Source organism: Labeo rohita, chromosome 13, assembly GCF_022985175.1.
Source record: "Labeo rohita strain BAU-BD-2019 chromosome 13, IGBB_LRoh.1.0, whole genome shotgun sequence".
In the NCBI taxonomy this organism is placed as follows: domain Eukaryota; kingdom Metazoa; phylum Chordata; class Actinopteri; order Cypriniformes; family Cyprinidae; genus Labeo; species Labeo rohita.
In genome coordinates, this window is record NC_066881.1 from 16,596,981 (window position 1) to 16,616,457 (window position 19,477).

The 19,477-nt window shown below is 36.1% G+C and overlaps 1 protein-coding gene across 5 annotated transcripts in view; it reads left to right on the forward strand.

Moving 5' to 3' along the window:
* Nucleotides 1–332: 332 nt before the first annotated feature.
* LOC127175663 (sorbin and SH3 domain-containing protein 1) overlaps nucleotides 333–19,477 on the forward strand; it is a 63,222-nt gene continuing 44,077 nt past the window's right edge. Inside the window, exons 1-5 of one of the 5 annotated variants that reach the window (XM_051126864.1) lie at nucleotides 333–441; nucleotides 14,431–14,473; nucleotides 16,207–16,293; nucleotides 16,377–16,493; nucleotides 17,386–17,501. In XM_051126864.1, coding sequence (XP_050982821.1) covers nucleotides 16,263–16,293; nucleotides 16,377–16,493; nucleotides 17,386–17,501 — 264 coding nt within the window. In that variant the 5' untranslated portion in view covers nucleotides 333–441; nucleotides 14,431–14,473; nucleotides 16,207–16,262. Of the gene's footprint in view, nucleotides 442–12,892; nucleotides 13,037–14,430; nucleotides 14,474–16,206; nucleotides 16,294–16,376; nucleotides 16,494–17,385; nucleotides 17,502–19,477 lie in introns of those variants that run through there. The other 4 variants (XM_051126867.1, XM_051126866.1, XM_051126863.1 and 1 more) reach the window with 4 other exon arrangements.

Below are 19,477 nucleotides of genomic sequence, written 5' to 3' on the forward strand. Positions count from 1 at the left end.
ACCACTAGAGGGCCTCAGCAGACTTCCAAGAGGGGTGCAAGATGACTTAAAAGGTTTTAAATAACTTGCATTAAACTATTCTAACTTGATTATAACCCAAAAACGCTAGAAATGAATATTTGCGACATCTAAACTAAAATGATTTTTATTGTTGCAGTTTAATATAGCTTAAACTATGAGTTTAAAAACGGAATGTAATGTGTATCACTTAAATGTTATTATTACTGTTAATTAAAATGTGGGCTGAAAATGTACTTTTATTAAAATATAAGTTTGATTAAACGTCTGTGCCTCTACGGAACGCCCCTCCCCTCCCACTCAGTGATATTGTGATGAGAGCGTGAGAGGCTCCATGCACGGGCGAGCGGCGTGCGGTGACCGTCACTGTTCAGCGTGCAGCAGCGTTATCAATACGGAAACCTGGACTGCTTCCTTAGAAAGGTGGGTATTACGCAACGCATGCTTCATTCTCAGTCATATTCCCTGTATTTGAATACCTCAGTGATATTTCACATCCAACTAAAACGGAAAGTTTGCTTGTTTACTTCGTTTGGGCACTATTATTTGGCCCGCGGTTTATTATAATAAACCGCAGCGGCCATCCATTGCAGACAAATGAGCGGTGCATAAGTGCGACAGTGTGGCTTAGTGTTTCAGTTACTTCAGCACCAGTGGTATTACCATTTTGTGATGATTTTATGGCTGTATTGACGGATGTAAAGGGTGAAACTATAAACTGCAGTGCTTAAGTGTCCGGTGAAGGAGATGGGATAGAGATTATTTGTATTCCGCAGGAAAAGAGATCTGACTTCGGCTGCACTTGACATCCAAATAAGGAATAGGATTCACTAAATATGCGAAGGGAGCAGAACAGTGAAACGAGACTTTCGAGTTCAATCCATGTCATTGTAGATAGATTAAAAAAATTAAACGGGACAATTTATTCAGATCCTTAGTGATATAACCGCCTGTATTCACGAAGATGCAGTGCGGTGTATGCGGCAGATGTACAGTAGTATGTTAGATAAACTGTGCAGAAGTGGGACAGTTTTTGGTGGATTCATCATGGAGAACTGATAAAGGTTTTCACTCTCACCCTAAGCTTTTTTTGATGCTATAACCCACCTCATTTAAATATATAAAATATTTGTATTAAATTTCTAAACACTTAGACACAATTAGGTAGTGTTTTAACTTTTTTTTTTTATAAAATGGGTTGTGGAACTTGTATAAGGTCTATCAGCTCCAGTGGTCTACCAGCCAGCTTTATCATGGTCTGCCAGGTCAACCTCAGTCTCACAGGCTGGTAGCTCATCTAATCATCATCTCTAGACCATAAATGAGAAGCACAATCAAGTTAGAAACCAGTTTTTCAAAAATATATATTGTTGGTAAACTAACCTTCCAGTTTACATATAAAAAATAACAGAAAAGTATAATGAGGGTGATTTATAGTCTTTATGCCTGACTTTTGCTGATGTAAACTTCCCCTAATTAACTGTTCACCACACAGTCAATACATTAAAATTCTAAAATTCCTGGAAGAGTTATTAAGAATGTTGATTGATTTAAATTGAAGACCTAAGCATTCTTAATATTCCTAAATTTAGAATTCTTACATTTTTAAAATCGAATGTTCCATGTGTTGTTCTTTTAAGATTAGTCAACCTGGTTGAACTACTTTTTAGAAATTTTTAGAAAAAAATTGCAAATTCTGTTTTTCAAAGGGTGTATAAACTTATTGACATAACTTTTAAATTGTACCTGCTTTTAAAAATAGTTAAGTGGCATTAGAGACTAAAGTGAAATAGGATTCTGTATTGCTTATTGCTTAGTTTTTATAAATGTTAAATAAATTGCATCGTTCACCAGCAGGTTTTTCTACAAAGGCAAAATGTTCTAACTATAAGTAGTACGTTCTGTTAAGTTCCTTATTATTATAATGTAGTTGTAATGCACTTGAGCACACTGACGAGGATTGTACGATGGCAGAGAAAAGAAAGAACACCTCACACCTTAAAACTCACACCCTGTGAAAATGTTCTATCTGTGTTTATAGATGTTTCAGCTCAACACCTGTACCAGATATACGTGATGTTATCATCGTCTTCTGGCACAGGAGATATATAGTATTTCAGCGAGAGGAAGTGAACAACATTAAAATCTTAAGTAGGTGAGAGACTGCAACATTTGTGAGAAGTTCCTGCCAGCGTCTTTGGAAGCCGTCTCCTTACAAAGATAATGAATAATTTGTGTTGGCTGCTTAATATTTGATAAGCTTTGTGTAGAATCATGTTACTGTCTAGTGTGGTGAACAGGCACCCAAAAGATTGGTTGTGAAACGCTGTTTAAATTAGTTGTTTTGCGAATGATTTGACAAACTTGAATACATTTGTTCTTATTGTATCATCAGGTTGTTACATATAGATCTACAGGCTATGATACTTCAGGATTTCTTTCAGTATTTTTACAGCTCTGTAAGCACTGATAATGCCATAGTTTTTACGCAGTTAGTAAAGCCTTTCTGTAGCACTGCAATTATGCCAAGACATGATTTGACTGCTAATAAGATGCTATTATTCTATTTCTCCTAGTGCCATTTGCTGCCACTTCACATTTCACTGCTATTGAGACACTTGTTAACTGAAAATTAAGCTTTTATGTTTGTCGTTGTATGCTCTTAGGCACGTTCTTTGTTTTGCATATCACTCAAATTGGATAAAAACAGCCCAGAATGGGTAAGAGAGCGAGGGCAGGCATATGACAGCAGATGAAGTGAAGCACTGGGCTCTGGTCGTGGACAGAGGAAGTGCTCGGAGTGGGATTAAAACCGCAGGCTTCCCATTCATGGTGGAGTGAGGAGCGCCTGAGTCACTCACATCCACCGGATTGAAGGGATTACCATATTAATAGTATACTCTGTTTTTTTAACAAGAGGTATGTAGTTTGGACTAATTTTGAGGTCATGTGTTATGTTGTCTGTATCAGTGACACAGGTGAATCTTAATGATTTAAAAAATGATTGGTTGCTTTACCTGTCAGTCATATGGCCTCTTGGGCTGTCCCTGGCCATTCAAAGCAGCCAAGGTTCCCAGACCTTCTGACGTCCTTCTGGTCTAACTACAAAGTTATATTGAATGTACTTTGCCTTTGTTTTGTTGTTAGGGGTTCAAGCGTGTAGCGCTGAAACCCTATTGTAATTGTTAGAATAGCAAAGGATCAACAATCTTCACATAAAACTGATTGTGCAGACCAAACCGTAAGTCATAGAGTCTTGAAACTTGGAGGGATGGTAGTACTCCCACCATCTACAGCATCATCAAGGCTTGCCACAATTGGCCTGACGGGGGCCCTGCAGTGGTCAAAAGTAAGAAATCGCTCATAACTCCAAACCCATCCTAAGTTTTTCGCCCAGTCGGAACCAAACCAGTGCATGAAGATTCTCTGAAGAGTGAATATCAGTAGTTATCAAAAAAAGTTGAACTTTCGACTCTCCATCGCAAAGAGACGCCAAAATGTTAGAAAGGGGCAGAGCTGCCTTTACTAAAATGGTTATAATTTTTGAACGGAATGAGATATATTTTGCCAAACTCACAATGCGTATGTAAGAGCTGAATCTGAGGTCACATGAAAAAAGTCACGGAGCTCGGCTACTTGGTGGCCCTAAAGGTCTGTGAGACTTGGAGGTGATATCCGTTTTTGAAGGACGTAAAAATATTGCATGGTTTTTCACACATATGTACAAAATTTGTTTCATACGATAGACCTCCTCATTTCAAACAACTTTGCCTCTAGAACCACTGCTGTCAATCAAACCGTTTGTTAAATGATTGAGAAAATGTAAAAATAACTACTTTTGCGAACTAGTCCTAGGTTTTCCGCTCAATCTGGAAAAAAACAATTTAGTTCAACTCTCTGGATTCTCTAGGTCAATAATTATCAAAAAAAGTGAAAAAAGTAAAAAAAAAGGAGCTATAACGGGGTCATATAGAAATATACCCAGAGCCTATAAAGCCTAAACGAAAACTCAAAATGCCATGAAACCTGCTGAGCACATGCGACAGGTGATTCTAAACAAGCATGCATAGTTTTAGGGAGACTGGATCACAGCTGGCACTGTAACAGTCGTAAACTTTACATTTCTATCGGAAATGTCGGAAACATTATATTTCTATGGTAAATTACCTGGATTTGCCAAAAATGCCTTTTAATCATTGATTTAGGTGGTTAAAGGCTTGCTAAATAGTATGTACTGTCTTTTTCATATGTGCTTAAATGCCTTAAAGCGCTTGAACCCTGGTAATCGCTGCTTGCAGCTATATTTGTTGTGGTACTTTATTGGATTTCCAAAAAAAAAAAAAGGTCAAATCTTTCCAAGGTTTACTTACATAAGTGCAACACCAAAATAAGTTAAACAGTATTTCTGTGTTTCTAAGTTCATCAAAGTACATTCAAAGTACTCCAATAATATAAGTAAAAGCAGACTAATAATTATAGAAATAAATGTAAAGTTCTGCACAAAGACAGTCTTTATGGCTTTTTTTCTGAATAAAGAATTGTCATCTTGATATATATTTTAATCACTTGTTCAAGAATCAAAAACAAGGGTTTGGTTTTACTGTATTTACATTTATGTATATGATAATTAGTAAAAATTAAATATAAGCGAAACAACTGTATCAATTGCATCTAAAAAAAAAACAGTTCAAATCCATATCCTTTCTAATTTTAACAGAAAAATAAAAAAAGGAAATTGCTTTGTTTGCCAGTAAATATTTGTATGCTGAAACTCGGTATTGTCTTCCAACACTGTATTTGCAAATTAACTTTTCTGCCAGTTGCTTCATTCAGTCAGTTATTTCATTTGAACATGCTGATTCATTCAGGAATGAAAAAAGTGAGTCAAAAAAGTCACTGAATTACTCACTTGACTGATTCTTTCCAAAATCACCACTAGTGTGTCGACTGACACGGGACAGTTAATATGCACAACATACACGAAGCAATTGGCATTACTGTGTCTAAAACAACCTGATCTCATGCGAAAATGTACCTGTGGGAACTTTTTCGCAAGATGCGAAGTACATACCACCATGTACGTTTCGTGACATATTCGATGTTGAAATGTCCACTGAGTGGAGCTAAAAGAGTGTTTTTTTTTCCCCCGGAACAGACAGACATACATATGGTATGTTTTATGTAAGTTGTACGGGTCACTGCAGTTCTGACCTGAAATGTCCATTGAGTGGCACTATAACTCTGCTCCGTAATGTTTTAAAATAATGTACCATCTGCACTACACCTAAACCTACCCGATAGTGTGAACAAAAGCGAATGTGATGTAAAAACACAATTGCAAGCATGCTGTTTTAGCTTGCTTTTTTGAGCTGTAATCATAACTGTGTACAAAAATGATTACAAGTGTTCGCTGTTTTACCGCCTCTAGTGTTCATTTCTGTTGGAAACTGCAGTGTTACAGTACAGACTTACTGGTATTTTGTGCCTTGCGAAAAAGTTCCCACAGGTAAGTTTTTGTCATGAGATCAGGTAGGTCTAAAATGTTTAAAATGTACAATGTTATTGTTTATTCAACTGTCGTATATCATGCTCATAATCGTGCTGTTGTTCTGAATATGAACGTGTTTTTGGTTCCCTGCCGCCTCACACAATGATTGAGGCGCCCTTGACAGATCATACATCACATCCACTCCCATCCAAACCATTTCAACGTTATACCATGTTGCTTAGCAACCTTCATCTAACCCCATACTTTCCTTCTGCCCAGTTGACTGCAGCGTAGCTTTGAGTGGCACTTGAAGTGTGCGCGAGTCTGTATGCTTTGTTAGTGCTACAAAATTCAAGGTCTGTGTGCACAAAGCAGCACGCTAATGCAAACAAGAAGTTGAACAGACCGTCTCTGCTTCAGTTTGTGTTGTGCTGACAGATTTTTCTTTTCACCTCTTGCTGCTTTGACAGATTGTGGACCAGCTGGCTTGAGGTCAGTGTTGGGATATTATCTGCCCCGATGAGAGTTCATAGTTTGAGTGCAGATCATATTTAGACAGAACGTGACTATGCTATGTCGGGGCTTAAACGTTATGCATTTAATTTGCTTGCCATGTAACACATAGCTGGGACGCTCAACATGATGGACCTTCAGATAATGTGTTAATATTGTGTTTTTCAGATCGCTGTGAACTATTCACCTCACAAGAGAGTGTGAAGTCCAAGTGTGTGTGTAAATGTGTATGGCTTGGCTTGCTTTATAAAGGCTGTGCCTGGTGGTGTTGCTCAACAATGAGATTTGGGATCCTCCATCATTAGGGAAGCACTTGAAATGTCTGGATTATCATAGAGCCGTTTTTAGGTGTGGTTGAATAGTCTACATCCCCTGACAAAATTATCAGGCACCAGTCACATAACTGAGAGGTCTGAAACAGTTGTCTCTGTCTGCATGGCAAGTGGGATGCCTACAATCTCTGTTGGTTAGAATAATATTGACAACTTGTTGGCTGGTGAGATTTTCAGTGCTAAATATCTTTATTGCAAGAATAAATCTGTAGAAAAACGACCAAAATACCTTTCCTATGATAACACATTTTCAGTAGTGACAGTAATGTTTTGGTAGCGACCACATATTACAGAATTTAAACCCACATACCAAAACACTGTTAAAACATACTAAAATACGAAAAATGTGCATAACTGTACTAAAATTTAGTTTATTTTGCCCCAGATGAAGATTTTGTGTTATGGTAGTGGCAGTTTTATGGGATAACGCCCAAAAAAACAAAGATGTCACTGTAAAACTTCGCCAAATGTTTCGGTTGTGACTGTTTCGGTAGTGGCACTTTTATGGGATAATGCCCAAAAAAACGAATTTGTCACTACCGAAACTTCGCCAGATGCTTTGGTCTTGACTGTTTCGGTAGTGGCAGTTTTATGGGATAACGCCCAAAAAAACAAAGATATATAACACTGTAAAACTTCGCCAAATGTTTCGGTCGTGACTGTTTCGGTAGTGGCAGTTTTATGGGATAATGCCCAAAATAACAAAGATGTCGCAGCTGAAACTTCGCCAAAACTTTTGTTCGTGACTGTTTCGGTAGTGGCAGTTTTATGGGATAACACCCAAAAAAACAAAGATGTCACTGTAAAACTTTGCCAAATGTTTCAGTCGTGACTGTTTCGGTAGTGGCAGTTTTATGGGATAATGCCCAAAATAACAAAGATGTCACTGCCGAAACTTCGCCAAAAGTTTCGTTTGTGACTGTTTCGGTAGTGGCACTTTTATGGGATAACGCCCAAAATAACAAAGATGTCACTACCAAAACTTCGCCAAATGCTTTGGTCGTGACTGTTTCGGTGGTGGCAGTTTTATGGGATAACGCCCCAAAAAACAAAGTTGTCACCACCGAAACTTCGCCAGATGCTTTGGTTATGACTGTTTCGGTAGTGACAGTTTTATGGGATAACGCCCCAAAAAACAAAGTTGTCACTGCCGAAACTTCGCCAAATGCTTCCGTTGTTACTGTTTCGATAGTGGCAGTTTCATGGGATAACACCCAGAAAACAAAGACAAAAAATGTCACTACTGAAATGCTTCAGTTATGCCTTTTTCGGTAGTGGCATACTTTTGAATCTAGCTCAAAGATGCTAATCAGCACATGATTAGCTAGCACAGTTGTTATGTTACTTATTAACTAAATGTTATGGAAAAACTCACAAAAAAGTGTTTTATTATAGAAAAATGTTTGGCAGTGACATTCTTTAAACTTATACAACATTTACAACAATGGAATGAAATGTAAAAATTATTTCAATATAATTTTCATTGTTGAAATTTAGGGGTTAGTATTGAAAGTACCCAATAAATGATGATTTTATATATATTAAGCTTACTGATATTTAAATATTGTTGTGGGTTTCAATAGATAATAAAGAATCTTAGTAAACATCTAAGATTTAAATACTTAACTGGTTTTTAAATGTGTTTTTTTGGTTGTGGGACAGCAGTTTGCACCAATTCTGTAGAATGGCCAATATATACAAAAACTTACACATGTTCTATGATTAACATGTTTCTTAAATTCTGAATTAAATTCATTTTGATACTTTTTAGGGTGTGAAGTCACATGTCAAGGTGAAACAATGGTATAAAACTCCTTAAAACAGAACTTTGTAAGTAAATTATTATAATATTTTGTTTTAAAACTACTTAAACTTCTCAGAACTTGGAACATGATTTTTAACATTTTTATGTTTATTATTATTTTATGTGTCACATCCTGAGCTGTTCGCTTAGGCGCCGAAATTCAGTATCCCCGATCTCAGTCTCAGTCTGGTCCATTTTTATTTTTATTACCTATGAAATAAATCCCTACATGCCTTATGAGCTTTGTCAGTCATTCGAAAAGCCACCCAGTTACACACTGCTTTGTATCCCAAGTGTGAAACTCATTATCATTGCCCCATCTGTCCTTCTAGAACATCCATGCTGCCCACAAAGGCTTTTTTTTCTCGCTTGGGCTGCGGTTGATGCTGTGCATGCCCCGCGTGCCGCACGCCCCTCCCTCTGTGGCTGCCTGTTGTCCAGGTCAGCAAATGCCGAGGCCTGTGAGGGCCAGACCCGGAGACTTTGACTCATCTATACACAGCTGTGCGCTAGAACATCTTCCAGACATAATGGGCTTCTGTATTCCATGATGTAACATCAGTTGTTATTCTAAATGTCACTCTATTATCAAATGGCATGAACACTGACTCTTTTACTGTTTGTAAAAATAGCTCTCAGTAGCCAGGCTAATAGTGTGCTATAAGTGTCCGGTAGTGGTACGGAAATGTTTAATTAGTAAAAAGGCCAGGCAATGGAATCTCTAATGGTTGATAATTTTAGTAATCGGTGGTCTTTGCTTAGGAACAGTTCGTTAATCATGGAAAATGCAAACTGTTCTTGTTTGTTTGTTTTTTTTTTTTGCTGTTTTATTGCTCTTACATAATAACGCTATAGCATTCCATAACAAGGTAGTTGTGTTGCTGTCTATGCAGAGTCAGAAAGGTCTCAAATTTAATAAAAAATATCTTAATTTGTGTTCTGAAGATGAACAAGGTTTGAAATGACATGAATTTTCATTTTTTGGTCAACTATCCCTTTAAACTGTTAAACACTTGTCATGAAAACCATTATATAAACACTCAGGAGACTGTCATGTTAATAGAGGATTCCACTCTTGATGTTGGAAGACAGCAAGTTACTAATCATAGGAACAGAAATGATGTACAGTAAATAAAACTGGCGAATGGTCAAGTAAAGCAACTATAATTATTCATATCCCTGTGCATGCAAATTGGAGTAAACCACTATGTATAGACCAGTTTGAAATGCATTAATTCAGAGTGTTTTATAATAGAAAAGCAGCTTTGATATGCATTTGTGTGTTCCATAGGAGTTCAGAATAGTGAATAAAACAAAATAAGCACACAAATCTTTGACTGTTAGCTTTAATAATCAGCATTACTGTTATCAACATCTGTATTTGTTGGAGTTATTAGCTCGCTTTTTAGTTGTTCATCATCTTTCCTGTTATTCCATAATATAGCTGAGAGGTTTCTCTGACATTAATGTCAGGCTTTGAAAAAAGACATGTGTGGATGAATGGTGGCTGAGGCAAATACCACGGTCGAATACATTTCCTTTTATGATGCCGTTGTTTAAATGTGTTGAGAATAGGACAGTCTAGGCCTCCGTCCAGTGTGTCTGCTGAAGATGTTTACGGTACTGATGGGCTATTCTCAATTAAACACCCGCGGTTGTTCTTCTACAGCGCTACTCTCAAACCATGTTTGGAGCTGTTTGCTGTGATCCTGGTGAGCTTTACTCTTTCTCTCTGCCCCCCCTCTGCCATTTGTTGACAAAGCAGAAGTCAAACTGTGTTATGTAAGAGCCCCCCTCCCCTTCGACCCCTCGTTCTGGCTACAGCAGACCCCTTGTAGATCTCTTTTGTGTATTAAAGCCGGACTCTTTAAAAGCTGTCATGGAAATAAAATGAGGCAATCCCCAGAGATTCTTGGGTGGAATATCATGGTACTTTTTCTTGTGTCGCCCCCTTTATTATTTTAATAGGACTGGCATAATGGAATGGAACGGAACACAGTGAGGGATGTACTGTATATGATGACCTTCAGCTGCGCTTTAGAATCAAATGCTGTGACTTATTAACTTTTCTGGAGATCTTGTTGGTTGGAGAGTTCTCACAGATTTTATTTAAAAAGTCTTTTATTGTGCCATCAAAATCCGGAATATCTGGCTGAATTTCACAGCGTTTTGCCAAGTTCTTAAAAGGCTTTCAGCAACATTATTGATATGCAGGAAATTTTAGATGTTCCCAAGACTGAGGTGTTGCTCACAGAAATGAGCTAGTGGAAAGAAGGGAATTCAGCAAACAATGTTCACCAAAGGAACCTTTTTTTTTCAAGTTGTCTACACTGAAAAACATTACACTGAACAAAACCAGGCTTAAGTAGCATGGGCATATTTGTAGCCAAAAATACATTGTATGGGTTAAAATGATAGATTTTTCTTATATGCCAAAAATCATTAGGATATTATGTAAAGATCATGTTCCATGAAGATATTTTGTAAATTTACTGCTGTAAATATAGGAAATAGTTATTTCCTATATTTATTTCCAAATAGTTATTGCTTTTTACAGTGGGTTATTGATAATATTCTGAATTAAAGACAGACTGGCTGAAAACTGGATGAGTAAATTACTACTTGATAATTGGAATTTAGTGGAAAAGCTCATAAATATGTGTTAGCAGCAAGAGGTATTTTATTTCATCATTATTTCATCTGTGGTTGCCAGATAATAAGATAAAATATTATATTTCACTATACATATTATAAAGGACTTGTTCTTTTTCACTTCTAAAAACTGTACATTTTAAAGGGATAGTTCACTCAAAAATGAAAATTCTGTCATTAATTGCTTATCCTCATGTCTTTCCAAACTTTTAAGACCTTTGTTCATCTTCAGAACACAAATGAAGATACTTTTGATGAATCCAAGAGCTTTCTGTTCCTGAATAGACAGCAACATGACTTGACACATTCAAGGCCCAGAAAGGTAGTAAGGACATCGATAAAATAGTCCATGTGACATCTGTGGTTCAACCGTAATGTTATGAAGCTATTAGAATACTTTTTGTGTGCAAAGAAAACCAAAATATCAACTTTATTCAACATTTTTTTTCTCTTCTGGGTCAGTCCAGGTTCTTGTTTTTTTTTTTCTTTGCACACAAAAATATTCTTGTAGCTTCATAAAATTGACCCACTGATGTCACATGGACTATTTTAACAATGTTTTTACTACCTTTCTGGGCCTTGAACGGGGCAGTTGTGTTGCTGTCTATGCAGGGTCGGAAAGCTTTTGGATTTCATCAAAAATATCTTAATTTGTGTTCTGAAGATGAACGAAGTGTCTTACAGGTTTGGAACGACATCAGGATGAGTAATAATGACAGAACTTTTAATTTTTGGATGAACTATCCCTTTAACAATATTCAGTTTTACTATAAAATTACATGAAATGGTCAGATCTATTACAGTTTTTCACCATAAATAGTGAGGAAGCTGTTAACCAAGTACCAGTTTTTTTGCCATAACATTTTAAAACTTTTTCTGTTTAAAAAGATTTATCTTGATATACAGAGGACACCATTTGAAATTTTGACTTTCATCAAAATTGTCCTAAAACCATAACAATACCTGTTCTTGTCTTAGGACAACTTTGATTAACTTTTTTTGATCCACTTCAAATGCTGACTACTGTGTATACTGTAAAGTTTGTCTTTATAAATAAAACATTAATGTTTTATATTGGATGTTCAGTGAGCTAAAATGTTCCAAAATGTAAGTGACTCCGTGGAGGAATTGATTTATTGAGCGACTAAGTGCCCCTGCAGGACGCCCCTTTTCCCGCCAGTAGCTACATGAGCCAAAACTGTGGACCTGAGAGTTACAGCCTGGCCTTGAGTGAGATTTGAGCCAGTGTTTTGGTTCAGAAACAAAGACTTGGACCCATGTCTGACATGAGCCTTTCCACTGTTGCTCTGTTTTACAGCTTTTCCTTGAGAAGGCCAGCTGGACCGAGTGCAACAGTTACCAGGCACAATGCAACAAGTTTTCAGCAATTTGTCTGTTCACACGATTTGTCTATTTGAACACAAAACTGTCACATGACATGATAAAAAATACAGGCGATTAAAGATACAGCTATGATTTTGTACTAGTGAGAGACCTTTTGTTGCGGCTGTTCGCTGGCTTGCACAAATAATAGGATTTAAGTTTTTATTGATTTTTTGTTTTGTTGTGTCATTCTTGGTTTCTAGAATGCCTTTTAAATCTATCTGAATGACTATATCGGATCTATTTTATTTTTAGCAGACTTGACAGAGACTGTAATCATCATAAGTGTTTTTAATACACTAGAGTGGCCTGAACTGTCAGTCTTCATGCCATCGACCTTGATATGACCACCCATGTCACCGTTTACTGTGCAAAAGATGTGTAGTCCAACTTGGCCCCTGCCCTATTCTGATACTGCTCAAATTAAACAGTCAACAGTCTGTGCTTCATCATATTAGTATGACAGATGTCCAGATTTCTAACATATTTGGTCTATTATCTTACAGTTATCTTAATATAGTTCATAGCCTCATGAGGTGCTTGGCATGCCAGACAGGGATGGAGAGGTGAATGGAAAGCAGGATGCTGTAATTCGTTCATCACATGCTAAGTAGGTGCCACATTCCCAGGTGGCAGGTGCTGACAGGTCCATCTTGGTAGCTGAATGAGGCAAAGCATTGTTAAGGTTCAGTTCTTTGAAGAGAACAGAACATGATAGTCAGGATTTGTATGATTGGCCACAACAAAGGACATTTAAAAGGACGCCCTCAATGTGTGGATGTTTCATAGGTCTATAAACCAAGTTAAGCTCGACTAAAGTTCTCTGAAGGTGAAGGTTCTCTATAGGTAAGATGAAATTAACGATTAATGTGCAGAAATAAATGTGTTTCATATGAGTATTGGCTATTATGGCCTCAAAGCTTAAGTTAAATCAGGATTATTAGCATATCTTCGACAAAGGCAGCATGTGGAGCAATTCAGAGTATTAAGGATCATCAAAACGTCTGACTCTTGAATGATGGATTGATGCATGCAGCTGTTATTGTTGGACCTGTTTTTAAATTTACAATGGAAAATGATTCTAATTCAGTACGGTATATAAACATTTAAAATAAACAGCATATTTGGGTATTATTGAGTTACATAATTGTTCAACAGCTCTTCCAAATTTAGGATGATATCCATTTTCAAGTGGATAAATCCAGTGCTAACAGCCTTTTCTGTAAACATCTATCTATCTATCTATATTTTTTTATATACCACATACTTTTGTTAAAGTAAGGGCTCTATTAAATGATCTATGTTTAATTATTAAAGGATTTTCTATAGACAGTAACTGTAGGCTATGAGACAGAACACATTGCATAGAGACAGATGGTTAATGTTTACATTGGGATCCATTAGAAATGTTACAGGAATATCTGCAATTATCCAGGACCGCTGTCATATTTCGTATGTCTATAGAAAGCTCTCGTTTAGCAAATGGTAATTAGTATCTAAAATACTAATCGTTATCTAATTTGGCAGACACTTGTATCCAAAGCAACTTGCTGATTTGTTACAGTGCTAGAGGGATATCCATTGGCAGCCACTGAAACATATACATTTTCATTGACCCATATTTTCTTACTCAGCCAATGTTCTGTAACAGGTCACTTTGTATCTTGTTTCAGTGTGAACCGCAGCCATAGGTGTGACACATTAGTTAGACGGATAGTCAGTCTCCTCATACATCAGCACCCTCATGCTTACCATATTAGTAGGATTGTTTATTAATGTTATTCCGGTCGAAATTTCACAATCCAGCCAATCAGATTGTTTTCAGAGTTTAAATATTTATATTAAGAGCCATTGAGATCAGGCCTAAATATATGAAGTAAATCAAGCAAGCAATTTCAATAAACTGAGCAGTTGTTTTTTTTTTTTTTTTTTTTGGAGTGATGACTGTTTATTTGATAATGCGTTTGATAATGACAGTAGGACGATATATTGTGATAACACGTGATATAATTTTGATTATATCGCCACCATATTTTTTTTTTTACCAGATTTTGGTCATTTTAAGACTGATTGTAAGCATGCTGAGGAACTAACTTTGAGGTGTTGTTGTTGAGTTGCTGAAATCTTGATTGCCAGCCACTCAATATTCTTTGTTCTCTTTCCTAATGGCCTGCTGAGCAACATTGTTCCCTGTCTCAGCGTCTCCCTTCATCTCTCCTTTCACCCATTTTCATTTGCAGGGCTCTCCAGCAGAGGGCACAGGGAAATTTGATGCAGCCCCTGGTAAGCGTGCCACACTTTCAGTATCTACATTCAGTTTCTTGAGGTTACACAAGCCTGGCTGGCCTTTATTTACAATTATATGGGCATGAATGAAACATGCAAAGCAAAACAATTGAAACACATATACAGTTGAGGTCAAAAGTTTACATACACCTTGGACAATGTGCAAAATGTTAATTATTTTACCAAAATAAGAGGGATCATACAAAATGCATATGATTTTTTTTATTTGGTACTGACCTGAATAAGACATTTCACATAAAAGACGTTTACATATAGTCCACAAGAGAAAATAATAGGTGAATTTATGAAATTGACTCTGTTCAAGTTTACATACACTTGATTCTTAATACTGTGTTGTTACCTGAATGATCCACAGCTGTTTTTTTAGCGACAGTTGTTCATGAGTTCTTTGTTTGTCCTGAACAGTTAAACTGCCCACTATTCTTCAGAAAAATCCTTCAGGTCCCACAAATTCTTTGGTTTTTCAGCATTTTTGTGTATTTGAACCCTTTCCAACAATGACTGTATGATTTTGAGATCCATCTTTTCACACTGAGGACAACTGAGGGAATCATATGCAACTATTACATAAGGTTCAAACGCTCACTGATGCTCTAGAAGAGCTGGGGGGTGAAAACTTTTTGAATTTGAAGATCAAGGTAAATGTAACTTTTTTTTGTTCTCTGGGAAACATGTAAGTGTCTTCTGTAGCTTCTGAAGGGCAGTACTAAATAAAAAGAATATGATATTTAGGCAAAATAAGAAAAATGTACACAACTTTCTGTTCAATTCTGTTCAAAATTTTTCAGCCCTGTCTCTTAATCCATTGTGTTTCCTTCTGAAGCATCAGTGAGTGTTTGAATCTTCTGTAATAGTTGCAGTCCCTCAGTTGTCCTCAGTGTGAAAAGATGGATCTCAGAATCACACAGTCATTGTTGAAAAAGGTTCAAATACACAAAAATGCTAAAAAACCAAAGAATTTGTGGAACCTGAAGGATTTTTCTGAAGAATAGCGAGCAGTTTCACTGTTTAGGACAAACAAGGGACTCATGAACAACTATCACTAAAAAAAAAAATAATAACATGCATTTTGTATGATCCCTCTTATTTTGGCAAAATAATTAATATTTTGCAGATTCTTTGTAAACTTTTGACCTCAACTGTATAAAAAATCAAAACAGAAACACCTGTTTTTTCAGCACACAAGTTTTAAGTCTCTGTGTATAGTCTCATATAGTGCACTATATGATATTGTTCAAGCCTATTTTAAAACACAGTAGTAAGTAATACCTAAAAGACAGTAGCAAGGAGTAATAGCTGTCTAATGTCTTGATGCAGGAGGCTCATGAGTAAGCAATCACAAACAGACTCTCTCTGTCTTTCTCTCTGGCTTGAGTCATTGTTGAATCAGTATTCTCACTGCCAGGCCCCCTATTTCCTTCCGTTCATCCATCTTTCCTTGATATTTGTGCCAGGCTTCAGAGAACACTGTGATTACAATCTTCCTAGAACTTAAAAAGCTCTCGGGTCTCTATACGCCCATTATTAGAGCTGTTGTTCTCAATAAAGTCTAACAATAACTCAGTAAAAGTAAGTTGTTACTCAACGGGTGGGTCACGACCCAAAATGCCACAGAGGAGGTTAAAAATAATGATAAATGCAATTATAATAGCTCTCTTCGGCCTGTCTTTATGTTCCACATCTCACTTATGGTTATATGCGTCTTGCAGCACATCCACCCTGTCGGCGCACTGTATCTGCTGTGCGAGTAACACCGTTGAGGATCATGAAGAGTTCCCCCGATCTCGTGCCTACTGGTAAGAGCAGCATTTGTAGGATTTGGGTATTAAAACTTCATTTAGTGCTCTGAAAATCAGTTTCTTTGCTTATGTTTTTGCAGAGCTGGACCCTACCCGTGTTTGCAAGGGCAAGGGTGCTGTTACTCTGAGGGCCACACTAGTGCACATCGATGATGAGGATGGCACAAGCCAAGAGCCATCCAAGAACTCTGCCAAAAGTGAGTCGGAAGTGCAGGATTTGTCAATAGGAGAGTGCTTTGAATATATTGCACAAAGCAGGACAGTGCCAGACTAATTGTTGTGTGCTAACATAATGTTACTTAGGATATGTTTGTAAATGCAGATAAAGTGCTTTTATTTTTTCTGCACCCCCATTAACTGGAAAGATCTCTTTTTACAGGAACAGTGCTTGCTTGAGCTTCCTCTTTTCCTGTTATGAAAGGATTTATGTTTTGAGAGTCTTTATGTTTTGAGAGTCAGTGGGCATGATGTGGTTAGTTGCTAAATTGCACAGTAAATTATACAGACAAATTTGTATTTTTTGTGGAACATATACAGCATTGTCTGAGAGTCAAATTCATTGCTCAAATAGCTTTCAGTGAATGTTCATATTTGCAGGGGATAATCAAAGACATCGTTTGTTCACACCCACTTTGAGCTGTGGAAACGAAGACCTTGAGCGTGGACGTTTTCACCATCTCCATGTTGGGACAATCCTGGCTAACTGCCAGCACTTGGGAGAGATGCCTTAATTGTTGTTGTGCCTGAATAAAAAGGCCATTGGAACAAACACTTCTTACAGTGGGTTCAATGGTCTCCTTGTTCTTCTGACAAAGTTCAGAGAATCGTTTTTTTCCAGTCATAAATTAGCGTCTCTGTGGATGAAGACTTTCTGTGGGGTTCAGTTCTGACAGATTCTGGGTGGTGATTCGTTTAATGGAGGAATAAGGAATTTGTTGTGGCATAAATTGTGGTTAGTTCTGAAAAACAAACAGGTTTGTTGCCAATTGGAGGCAGCTTTATTTCACATCTATGCCTTTTTGGGTCTTAAAAGGTGCCTTGGAGATTGCCTGATCCTTTGAGAATCCAAACTGTTTGGATTTGTTACAGGTGGATGGCTTGGTGCGGTCAATGGAGATGCCACAGAAACAAGTCCGGCTGAGAGAAGTGTAAACAACACCGGAGCTGATTTAAATTCAACTCGAGTCAGTGAGACACCAACAAAGGTGAGTCACCATGTCTGACTTTGTACTTTTCAGCAATGCTTCGCTTTCTTGCAAAAAATGCCATTTAGAGATTAAGATAAGTGCTAATTAAACTGCTCAATCCCAAGATCTCTGGAGACACAGAGGAACTCCTCAATCTTATAGTCATTTAAAATGAATACAGTGACTGAACGTTGTCAATATTTTACAAGGAAGATGACATTTCTATTTTTATTATTTGCATTATCATCTATAATAGTATAGATCCATGGTCTTCATTTATGTATCCCTGAGGTACACTAGGGAATTAATGGAGAAGTTACTTTCTGACTGTTAACTGCTTTTTAACTAATGATTTGTTAAGCAAGTGTTGTTATTGTTACATAAAATTATTATTTTTAAAATAAACTTGATATTGGAAATAAATCTGAAATAACATATAAATATTACATTAAAAACTTAGAAAAGCTTAGAAACAGAAAAAAGTTGAATAAGTTGAAGCACTAAAATTACTAAAACAAAATAAATAAATAAATAAATAAAATAAATTAAAGTATTAACACTTTACTATGAAGTTTTATTTGTTAACATTAGTTAATGCATTATCTAACAAGAAATAACAATGAACAATATATGTTTACAGCATTTATGAATCTATTTTAATGGTAATTTATTTATTTTTTTAAAATTGTTATTGTTAATTCACAGTACATTAACTAATGTTAACAGATACAATTTTAAATGTAAATAATGTATTAGTAATTTTTTAACTTTATATTAACTAACATGAATAAATGATATAATTATTGTTCATGTTAACTAATATGTGACTCTGAACCACAAAACCATAAGGGTCAATTTTTTAATTTTTTTTGATTTATACATTAAAAGATATTTGCAATATTTGGCTGAGATACAGCTATTTGAAAATCTGGAATCTGAGAGTGCAAAAAATCAAAACACTGAGAAAATCGCCTTTAAAGTTGTCCACATGAAGTTCTTAGCAATGCATATTGCTAATCAAAAATTAAGTTTTGATATATTTATGGTATGAAATTTACAAAATATGTTCATGGGACATGATCTTTACTTAATATCCTAATGATTTTTGGACTAAAAGAAAAATCAATATTTTGACCCATACAATGTATCTATTGCTACAAATATACCCATGCTACTTACGACTGGTCTTGTGGTCCAGGGTCACATATAATTAATTAATGTTAGCAAATGAAAACTTATTGTAGTTAAAACATCAAAGCTACAGATAAGGTCAAAAGTTTACATACACCTTACAGAATCTGCAATATGTTAATTATTTTACCAAAATAAGAGGGATCATACAAAATGCATGTTTTTTATATATTAATTCATGAAAGACGTTTACATATAGTCCACATGATAAAATAATAGTTGAATTTATAAAAATGACCTCGTTCAAATACTGATACTGATTCTTAATACTGTGTTGTTACCTGTGTTTTTTTTGTTTAGTGATAGTAGAGTCCCCTGTTTGTCCTGATCACTTAAACTGCCTGCTGTTCTTCAGAAAAATCCTTCAGGTCCCACTAATTTTTTGGTTTTTCAGCATTTTTTTGTATTTGAACCCTTTCCAACAATGTGATCCATCTTTTTAACCTGAGGACAACTGAGGGACTCATATGCAACTATTACAGAAGGTTCAAACAATCACTGATGCTTCAGGAAGAAACACAATGCATTAAGAGCTGGGTGTTGAATAAATAAAAAATAAATAAAATAATAAATAATAAAATAATCAATAAAAAATAACATGCATTTTGTATGATCTTTCTTATTTTGGTAAAATAATTAACATTTTGCAGATTCTGCAAGATAAATGTAAACTTTTGACCTCAACTGTAAGTTGAACATTGTAAACTAATTTAAAAAACTTACTCACCCTCATGTTGTTCCGAAACTGTATGAATTTCTTTCTTCTGTTAAACACACAAAAAATAGTGAGAAGAATGCTGGTA